The sequence below is a fragment of the Gossypium hirsutum genome, chromosome A09 (genome assembly GCF_007990345.1).
Source record: "Gossypium hirsutum isolate 1008001.06 chromosome A09, Gossypium_hirsutum_v2.1, whole genome shotgun sequence".
NCBI lineage: Eukaryota > Viridiplantae > Streptophyta > Magnoliopsida > Malvales > Malvaceae > Gossypium > Gossypium hirsutum.
In genome coordinates, this window is record NC_053432.1 from 21518587 (window position 1) to 21529892 (window position 11306).

At 31.5% G+C, this 11306-nt stretch overlaps 1 protein-coding gene across 2 annotated transcripts; it reads left to right on the top strand.

The window, feature by feature from the left end:
- Positions 1-7053: 7053 nt before the first annotated feature.
- Positions 7054-10530, top strand: LOC107942656 (protein REVEILLE 6). 2 transcript variants are annotated; one of them, XM_016876361.2, is made up of 8 exons: positions 7054-7364; positions 8034-8091; positions 8409-8532; positions 8614-8787; positions 8898-9002; positions 9085-9194; positions 9283-9342; positions 10153-10530. In XM_016876361.2, exons 1-8 carry the CDS (start codon positions 7144-7146, stop codon positions 10168-10170), a joined length of 870 nt encoding a protein of 289 aa, XP_016731850.1. In that variant the 5' UTR covers positions 7054-7143; the 3' UTR covers positions 10171-10530. The 2 variants fall into 2 exon arrangements, with proteins under 2 accessions (XP_016731850.1, XP_016731849.1); XM_016876360.2 differs by having other exon boundaries at positions 7055-7364; positions 10148-10530.
- The last annotated feature ends 776 nt before the right edge of the window (positions 10531-11306 follow it).

Sequence of the window (11306 nt, forward strand, 5' to 3'; positions counted from 1 at the left end):
ATCATCATACATCAAAATTAAAGCTTCAATTCTATATTTATTAATCATATGCTTCCAGCACTCATCCATAGCAACTTTAAAAATTAGTCATGGAATAAAAAACTAATGACATAGTAAGTTGGACCCAATTGTAAAAGTCCAAAATCTTAGAAATTTCAAGGAGAAAGCAAGAATTAAACTTACATGAAGCTAGAGTATGAAAACCAGCTGGAACCTTTTTCCATGGCTATTTTTCAGCTGATAAAAATGAAGAGAAATGAAGAGAATTCTAGATATTCCATTCTAGTCCCCTTTTTATTTAGTAAATTTTGTTATTTTCCCATTTTGCCCTTATTTCCTCAATTTTCTTGATTTTTCTCTGCTTGTACCGCCCAAAGTATCTCCTTTAAGCTTATTTGCACTTTAGGTCCTTTCACATTTGACAATTGAGCTATTTAATCATTCTAGAAACTTTTACACCTTTTTCAATTTAGTCTTTTTTATTTAATCAATCACCCAAACGTCAAAATTTTCTAACGAAATTTTAATACTACCTTATTGACACTCTGTAAATGTTTATAAAAATATTTATGGCTTGGGTTATAACACCGATATCTTGATACTTTTTTTTCTTAAATTCTTGACCAAATAAATCTTTGTAAAACACAATTTACTATTTCAAAAATCTTTTAAAAGCTACATTTGGCTCATAAATATTAAATAATATAATCTACGAGTTCATTTTTTGGATTTGGTGGTCTCGAACCACGATTTTCGACATCGCTGAAATTTAGGCTATTACAATTTTCCAGCAACCAAATTAACAAACTGAAATTAAAAACTTCATTTTGCACTTGGGCCCTTCGTGCTTGGGTCAATTTCGATGTCATCGAGGTGTATCGAAACATGATGCGGCCGGGATCGCATCATTTGTCATATTTTGTGCGTGTTCACCTTTCTTTGTTCTCTTTTGACTTAATTGACTTATCAAGTCTATCTTGTGGCGTCAATTTTGTTCCTGAACTTATCACTTCATCGAAGTGTGGCGTTCAACCTATACCGTTTTGGTTCCTATCTCTACATAGATAGCGGGTCACGACTTTATCTATCCACATCATTTTCAGCTTAAGCGCTATTATAAGATTTGGGTCAATATTACCATATAATATTGGTTCTTTCTTTAGCCTTAAACTGAACCTATCCTTGCTATTTTTTTAAACACTTAAACCCTTTATTTTCAAGCCAATTTGTTTGTTTTACAAACCTGCCCAAGAACAAAGCCCTATTATTTAATTTTATGATCGGGAACATCTGCGGCTTGATTCATCAAACGAACATGAGATCGCATTAAAAAATGACTCACTTTTTTTTTATTATGTACGTAAATGACCTGAAATGAATAGTAAAAGCTAGTGGAGCCAAAGAGATTGGCGCCACCAACTTGCCACATAAGCTAATCATTGGCCATTAGAATAAAAGGAAAAACAATTTTTTGGGTAGAGCCAGCCTATTTGGCGCCACTTGTATAAATACTAGAGAAATACTAATATTTTAAAATATTTTGGGTGCTTAAAAATAAACAATAGTGGTGGAGCCATAGAGAATGGCGCCACCACTTTAATGTGTCAAAATGTTTTTTAAAGTAATTGTTTTTTAATTTAAAAATAAAATTAGTATTTTATTTGGTGGAGCAATAAAGAATGATGCCACCATTGTCAGAATTTTTTTTATTACAAACCAATGACCTCATTGGTTCAACCTATCGCTTTCAGTACTTTTACCCCAGAAAGTGATAAAATATGAAACTAAACCATTTCTTTAAAAGAAACACTAAAAATGAAGCAACAACCGAAAGAATGAGTGAAGCAAGTTACTTGAAGAATGGAGTTGATTGAAGAAACTGAAAGGGATCTTAAAACTTGCTAATTCCAAAAACGTTAAAATTTATGGTAATATTTATGTTGGTGTGTATATAAGATGGCTTTGTAAAATGGGTTTTTTTTTTCTTTAGAGGATTTGATTTTGTGCTTGTGTTTGGGTTGTTTCTTTGATTTTGTACTAGCTGTTTTATTTTTTTTTACTTTTTTGAGTTTAATAGTGTTGTTTGTGAGAAGGGAGGAAGAACAGGGTTGAAGAAGAAGAAGAAGAAGAAGAAGAAGAAGAAGAAAAAGCAACTTCCGGGGACTATAATTTTACTTTTAAACTTAAAAAAAATTTGAAAGTGGTGGCGCTATTCTTTATGGCTCCATCACTATTATTTATTTTTAGGCCCCCGAAATATTTAAAAATTTTGATATTTCTCTAGTATTTATACATGTGGCGCCATGTGACACCCCTAATTTGACCCTAGTCGGAAAGTGGTTTCGGGACCATGAAACCGAGTCATAAAAATAATTAACAGACATATTCGATGCTTATTATATGTGAATATGAATGTGTGGAAGTTTCATACTTTAATTTTATCATTTGTATGTGAAATTATTAAATAGGACTTGTATGAGAAAATTTAGAAATGTGCTAGGCAAATGCTAGAGTGGCCTATTAATATATGTTGGAAAGTGCTTGTACTTGCATGTCAAATTAGCCAAACTATAGGTAGTGGCCGGCCATGCTACAAATTATATAATCAAATATGAATTTTCTATTAACTTTAATTAGCTAGATGCCATATTATCATGGGTGAATGTAATAAAATAAAGAAAGAATAATTAAAGGAAGGAAATGGGTGAAAGAAACAAAGTCTTCATCCATGTTTCTTCCTAGCCGATTCTAAAGAAAGCAAAGAACAACCGTTCGGTGATCTTGAACTCAAAAATAAGGTGAGTAGTTCATGCTAATTCTTGAAATTTTAGTATATTTTGAGTTAGTCCTTAAGTTCTTTGCTTAACCCATGACAAAATTTTGAGTTGGGTAATGTCTTAAGCTTTCGGCCATAGTAGAAATTAAGGGGTTAGATTGTTGTTTTTTTTTGTGGTTATTTGAAGTTTAACTAGTTAATACTTAAGTGTTAATATTTGTACATGAAATAGATGAATGTGAAATTGTTGAGTTACTTGAACAATTAGGCTTTGTAATTGATTTTTTTAGTATAGACCTTGAGTAATGCTAGACATAGATTTTGGTTTTGATAGTGCCTATATGAGTTTAATTAATTCAATTTTGATAATATAATGATAGCTTAAGATAAACAACATTCGGTTATGAATTTTTGTGTTAAATCGAAAATGGATGCTAGTTTAGCTATGAACAATTACTTAATAACGAAGAGAATATAAGCTTAATGCTAAAGTAGCATTCAACCTCGGAGTAAGTTAAATTAGTAGGAAAATAAATTTTGAGATGGAAAATTATGTGTTTGACTAAGGAAAAGAAATCGTTGAAGAGTGTTTGTGAACATGGTAAGTGAATTCGGTTAGTGAGCAAATGAAATAAAAAAATTTGGAATTTGATTTTTGTTTTGGGTATGTATGACCAAGTATATTCGGCCACATAAATAATATAATTACATGATGTTATATTATGATTATTGAGCTTATGTATGTGGGTGCATGTATATCTAGTAATATAATGACATTTGGCTTTGATAGTCGATTGATAAGTTATTACTTTAATTACAAGAGCATTTGGTGAAAGTAACATTTGTGTATGAACATATATTAGTTATGAAATCGGTAGGTTTAAGACTAATTGTGGTAATGATAATATATTAAAATGAGATGGATATTTGATTACCGAATGTGAATAATAAGTAAACACTATTGATCAAAATATTAAACATCTCTATCTATACTTATTTAGCTCAAGAGCAAGTGGGGTCAAAGTTGGATAAGGGAAAGGAAAAAGTGATCGAATAGCTGTTGAAGTCGTTCGACAACGTCCGAGGTAAGTTCTTAAGTAATTGAGTTTGATTCCTTTGTAAGTTTAAGTTTAAAACGGAATGAATATGAATTATGTATATACGTTAAGGTCAATGACTTTTCTAAATGACGGCGTATATGATATTATGTTTTAAATATGTGAATGAGAACTTTACAGAGTAAATTGTATAAATCTGCTAGGGACAGCAGCAGTAGCGTGTTTTGGAAAAATTACCATAAATTGTGGGAGTTGAGTTAAAGGCTGAATAAATTATGTAATTAAAGCTTGATGCGTCTAGTTTCGTATAAAAGAAATCGTGTAAGTAAAGGGGTTGCCGATAATGAGATTTTCAAAGTTGTGTGAGACAGAGTCAGAATGGCTCCGAAATCCCCTGTTCAGTATTTGGAAAATCATTATAAATCGTACAAAAATGATTATAAGATAAAATTATATGCTTAGACTCCTTAATGAGTCTAGTTTCAAACAAAATAAACGAAAACATATTTTGAATTCTGTACAATGAGAAATTAAATTCTTAGTGAAGAGTAGTCAGAGTAGTCAAGCAGTAAAATAGGGGAAACTTTAAGAAAAATCTGATATTGATTGGCCAAACCAAAAATTCTGAAAATTTTGTGGATAGAGGATATATGAGTCTATTTTCATGGAAAATTAACGGCACATAATTTGGAATTTCGTAGCCCCAGTTACAAATAATTTAACGACTGTTGCTCAGGAAAACAGCTTGTAGAGAATTTGTGGTTATGTTGTAAACATGGATAAAACTTGTTTTAGTTGCTCATAAGCTATTGATTAAACCCATACGTGAATTCTAAATTGTGATGTTATAAAATGATATATGAGTGTTAGATGGATCTTTGCTATTAAAATTTGTGAAATTGTAAGTTTATAAGTATTCGAATATGAAATGATAGTATGGCATGAAATTGAATTATTCACTGGAAAATGATAGATGTAGATTCAGCCAAGACAAAGTCTACACATGAAAGTATATGTGGTATGTGAAGTATATTTGGATAATTGTGATGTGAATACATGAAAATTTATATTTTGATTTAGGATTTTATGTGATGAATGTGAATGTGTATATATGAGATAAGGCCGAATGGCCAATGTGATGAATGTGAACATGCATATATGTGATAAGGCCGAATGGCCAATGTGATGAATGTGAACATGCATATATGTGATAAGGCAAAATGGCCAATGTGATGAACGTGGAAGTATATATATGTGGTAAAGCCGAATGGCCAATGCGAAACGTGTATGAGATGGATATGTGGTAAAGCCAAATGGCTAATGTGAGAGATGTAGGGGATGGATATATATATATTGTGGCCAAATGACAAACGGCGGAAGGTGTGTTTTATTAGATATTTGATGAGGTAAATGAATTACAAATGTGATAGTCGATGTGAATGTTGTAACATGTGAATAAATATGCATGAAACTCTATGATGTAAACCCGGGATTAAAGACCAGATGACCATATGTGGTGACTATGCCTGGGTTAAGACCCGCTGACTTCGTGTGGAGATTTCATTTGAGCTAAAGGTCTCGCCGATAATCCGAGTAGAGTTTAAAGCTATAAGACTTCGCAATAAGAATTGCTTATAAATATATTCAATGCGAAAGGTTAAACAGGTATGTACTCCAAGTTTATATGTGAGCTTGATTTGAACTAAATCATAAGGTAGTTATGCGATGCATACGTGAGCAATCTATGAGACTATTCCTATGATTATGTGACGTCGGATCAGTGTGAGAGGTTATGTGAAATTATACAATATATCTATGTCAGATGAGCTCACTTTTATGTGAAAGTTTATGTGCCTATTGTATATGATGAGATGTGCATATTCGGTAAAGGGATGGTATGCCCGAAGGAAGAGTGAAATAAAAATACGAACAACTATGTTATAATTTGATTGTTATCTGTTGACACTGCTTAAAACTTACTAAGCATTGTAATGCTTACTCCGTTTACTTTGTTTCCTCTGTTTTATAGATCTCATTTAGAAGCTACAGGCTCGGGGATCGTCAGCAACTAGTCACACTATCACTATCCACTGCTTGTTACTGTTATGTTTTGAATTATTTTATGGCATGTATAGAATAGACCAGTGGCCGAAGAATATTTTGGTTAATGTATATAAGCCATGCGAAAATGGCATCTTTTGAATGTGTACTTATAGAAGTTTAAATTGTATCCCTGACTGTCTTTAGTATTTATCTAAAGGAATGTTTAAAAAAAGAAAAAAAAAATTTTACTGTTCTGATATGAGTTTCAAGTCTGGTAATGCCCCTTCACCTATTCTGGCGACGGATACGGGATAGGGGTGTTACACGCCAAATAGGTTGGCTCCACCCAAAAAACTTGATTTTTTTATTCCAACAGCCAATGATTAGTTGACGTGGCAAGTTGGTGGCGTCAATCTCTTTGGCTTCATCGGCTTTAACTATTCATTGTAAGCCACTTACGTACATAATAAAAAAGTGGATCATTTTTTAATTAATTAAAAATTTTGAGTTATTTTTATAAAAAACCTATTTATCTTGTTCCTTGTTCTCGCTATTATTTAATTAATAAAAAATACCATTTTTTAAATATTTTTGCCTATATTTTTTTCTATGTTAAACAATGTATTAAAATGAATCAAGAAGTTAATACTTTTCAACACGAACATTTTTAAAACATAATTTTATTCACGTATTATTTTATTTCGTCGGAAAACAATATATAAACAAAGTAATTAACACCATTACTTTCATTATTCTTTTAACTTAATATTTTCTTAATTCCCTATATCCAACTAGATACCCTTACACCCACCATAATTTCTGATTATATTCAGCCAAAAAAGAAAAATCAAACACCCCTGCAAGCATTCAAGGAGAAGGAAGATTAACACTTCAATTAGTTTTTATATTATTTATGCAAACTAATGAATCAAACATTCATGTTACTAATAATTTTAATTTTATTTTAAAATATTTCAAATAACGGAATTGTATTTTAATTGATGCACAGTAGAAGCCCTTGTATGTCACAGGTATAGAAACTAGTTAAAATAATATATTAACTTAAACTAAATTTACTTTAAGACGTGTCAGATTGTTATTCGTCAATTATACATATGAGATGGAGAAGGAGAAGCATAGGATCTAATTTCTGAGCCTTTTATATACAAACTCTACCGCCTTCTCCAACCGTCAAATTCCTGATTTCTCCGTTGTTTCAAAGCTGAAAAAAAGAAAAAAAAAATAAAGAACTTCCAAAAATCTTTTATGGTATCAAAAAACCCGAACTCGGCTGACGGATTTTACCTGGATCCGACTGGAATGGCTTTGCCCGACCTCGGACCCTTCGCCAACACGGCTACGGCGGCCTCCACCGTTTCATCTCTCGAGGATTCCAATAAGAAAATCAGAAAGCCCTACACCATAACCAAGTCCAGAGAGAGCTGGACTGAACCTGAACACGACAAGTTCCTCGAAGCTCTCCAGCTGTAAAGTCTAAAGCACGCCTTTCGAATTATACGAATTTTCTTTGCTTTCATTTCAAATTAGGGTTTTTCTTTTTTCTGACTGCTGTTAAAATTTGAAGGTTTTGAATTGAATTTGATCTCCGAGCTTTTTCCTTTTTTACTCCTCCTAAGTAGGTATTTGTTAATATTACTTATTATAATTATTAATTGAAAAAATGACGACAAAACTTTTAATCGACAAGTGGGGAAGAAAAGGATATGACATTCTTGCTCTGTGTGTTAACTATACGTTCCTTCGTATGTTCAGTAAGCTTTAGGCTTCATATCTAGCTGAAAAGGCATTGAACTGTTATAAGCCTGTTTGCATATTTGAAGGCATGATACCAAATCCTGCAAGCTCTCAAACTGTAAATTGTAGGATGTGTTTGATGGTAATATACTTTTTAACCACTGTGAAGTTGTGTTCTTTTGAATGTTGTCATTGTTAACTTTTTTGAGATAAGTTGAGATCTATTGCTTAAAAGTCTTTTTAAAATTATGACTGTGGTTATATTGTTATACTATTTTTCCTCTTTTCTTTTTTGTTATTACATTGGTTTCATGTTTGAATCACACATTTTTCATAAGTACATTTAACAAAAGTGTATTTCCTTCTCTCACTCAATCTTTTTCCTCCTTGATTTTGTTCAGCTTTGATCGTGACTGGAAAAAAATTGAAGCATTTATCAGTTCAAAGACTGTTATTCAGGTAAACTGAAATATATCAACAATTCAAAATTTTCCTGAGGCTAGTTTCATTTGGAATTTTGGAAGGAAAGAGGTAGGAGGGTTGACAAATGATGGATATCTCTGTTCTTGTCGACCATAGTTACCTAGTAATCTCTCCTCGCATCCTAGACTGCTTTCCGATGTTTCAATACCAGGAACGAATTTGTGATGAGGTGAAAGCCAGTGCAATATCTATCCAGATTTAAAAAAAAAAAAAAACAATTATCTCCATATACCAATGTCCATGACAAACAGTTGAAATGAAGTTCCTTTTTCTAATTTTTATTATTTTTGTAGATTCGTAGTCATGCCCAGAAGTACTTTTTAAAGGTTCAGAAAAATGGAACGAATGAACACCTTCCTCCTCCTCGACCTAAAAGGAAAGCAACTCATCCATATCCTCAGAAAGCCTCAAAAACTGGTGAGGATATTCTTTCTTAGATAAGAGCTGTTGCATCACAAACTTGATATAATAATCCTCTCTTTATGTTAAATCCTGCAGCTCATGGACACCCACAAGTATCAGGATCTTTTCCATCATCAACTGCTTTACTTGATGCTGGATATGCTTTAAGATCTGATCCCTCTCCAATGCTTATGGACCCTATTACCAGTGCTGCTGTATCTTCATGGACAAGCAGTGCAAAACCCATCAGTTTTTCACAAGAGAAAAATGGTTTCCTATTCTTCCTAATTCTAGTATCCAAACTTTAAACTCACTTATGATTGCTGATGCTTCTTTTAAAACTCTATAATTTTGACTGTGTTGTATATTTTCCTTCAAAGGTTTGAGGTTGACCAATAACTCTTGTAGTAGCAGCGAGGATACCCTGAAGACGAGACAAATTGAAGAAATAACTGATCAGAGAAATAATGGTCATGCACTGAGAGGTTTGCGTTCTAACAGAAATTAGTAGTCTTTTATACTGTAGTCATTCTTGCACACTTTTAACTGGCCTTTTGCTCGATGCAGTGTTGCCCGACTTTGCTCAAGTATACAGTTTCATCGGCAGTGTCTTTGATCCAAAAGCTACTGGTCATCTACAGAAACTTAAAAAGATGGATCCTCTAGATGTGGAGACGGTATGTTATTTTTTTAACATGGTAATTTATACAATCTTGCCTGATCTTGTTGCAGACATGATTGCTTATATTTCTTTCTCCCGTGTAGGTTTTGCTGTTGATGAGAAACCTTGCCATCAATCTAGCAAGTCCTGATTTAGAGGATCACGTATGTTTCTATTTCTGATCTCTTCCTATTGGGTTACTTCTTCCTTCATGGTGTGCATGATTTTGAGCACTGTGCTTTCTGCCATGTAATTTACAATTAGTTCTCTGTAGTCGGCATTTAGTAACATGATAGTTTGTCTAAAGTATGATTATGATTCTTGTGTTGGAAGTTGTTCTCTGTAGTTGGCGTTTATGATACTATAGTCATGCCTAGGTTGCTTGAATTTTTTTGTATATTGGAAGTTGTTCTGTGATTCTTTGCCCTACTTGAAAAAAAAAGGATGGTTTGTTGGAACGGGGATGTATTGGCTGATTATGCTGAAAGCATGAAAGATGAAGTTTTAATATTTATATGCAACGTATGCTGAAAACATAAAAAAGATGATTTTTTTTTTAAATATTTATATGCAACGTGCATGTCTCCCTGTTTTAATGTTTGAGTTAATGCTTGATGCTATATGCATTTTGGGAACTTAGTTTGTTTCTGATCTGTGTTTCTACGACTATAACATTTGTTAAAGGAATAATATTTGATACACTACTAGTCCACAAGCAAGGTTAGGAGATTAACAAGTGTCCTATAGGAGTACAGTAAAATATTTAAAAAAAAAGACACATGGTAATTTTTAAGGCTGCTTGTGAAATATTTAAAATATTTGGTAGAAGGTGTAGTTCCTTTCAACTTTCTGGCTGCTGAGTCTTTTCTTTGGCATGTTTTGTTGGGCTTGTATTAATTCCTACATAGTTTATAAATTTTTTTATTTTAAACTATATAGTTTTGTTTTTTTTTTTGTTTTTAAACGCAGAGAAGGTTGCTTTCTTCATATGACGTAGACATGGATACTAGTGATGGCAGTGCGTGTAAAGCTGTTGATAAGGAGCAATCCAAAAGTATCACCTATAATTCGAGGTGAAGAGATATATTTTAATTTTAGCTGCGCTTAGGGGTAGAAATAGAATATTGACTCTGTTTTGGTGGGAAGGAAATAGGGGGCTAGAATCAAAAGTTTCATAGCAAGATGTGTTTGTGTGTTGGTATATATAGTGTTGGTAGGATAAGCGGCTTCGAAATATGCGAATAAGTTTCCCTATTCTGCTGTCAAGAATTTAAAGTAGAGTTGAGGACAAGAATCACGATGAGTGTACAGCTTTCCTTTTTTGTTTTTTAAAAAAAAAGCGGCATTTTTTACGTTGTGGGTCTCGCGTATATGTATTAAGTTTTTCATTTTACTAGTTTTGATGCTTTTAATTTTTAATTAATTTTTAAATAATGTACTTTAATTATTATCTATCATAATGATAATTTCTTAGTTTTTAAATACCATACAAATTTGGAATTATATAAAAAATAAAATTATAATATTAATTTGACAAAAATAAAAAAAGTTAGGTAAAGTAATATATAATAATTATAAAAATAGCTTATGATAAATGTGAAAGATTTTGACACTAAATTAATAAACATATTTAATAATAGTGATTAAAAATAATTTTTGAAATTTAATGTTCTTTTTAGAATAAATTTGAAAAACAATTTCACTTCCACCAAAATAAATAGCAGAAGATAAAAAAAAATAATTTTAAAAGTGCTTACTTCATACAATATAAATGATTTAAAGAATGTTATATTATCTCGTTATAAATTAAAATAAATTTTGATCTCTTTGGTGTCATTATATGATTGGATATTACTCTGTTAAAGAGCTATTACTTTAATACTGCTTTTTTTTTTATATATTTATAATTTAAACACGTTAATGTTAAAAATCTTAATTTTTTTACCAGTATTTTATCTTATATTCTTCTTGATTGAATTTGTATAATTATTGGATATTATTTATAAAGCTAAATTTAAATTTTAATTGGTATATAACTCTAATAATAATTAAGTGATAATTAATATAGTTAGAGTTATATTCAAGTAATAACTCTATTTTTACATCAATAAAATTAACACAATTTATT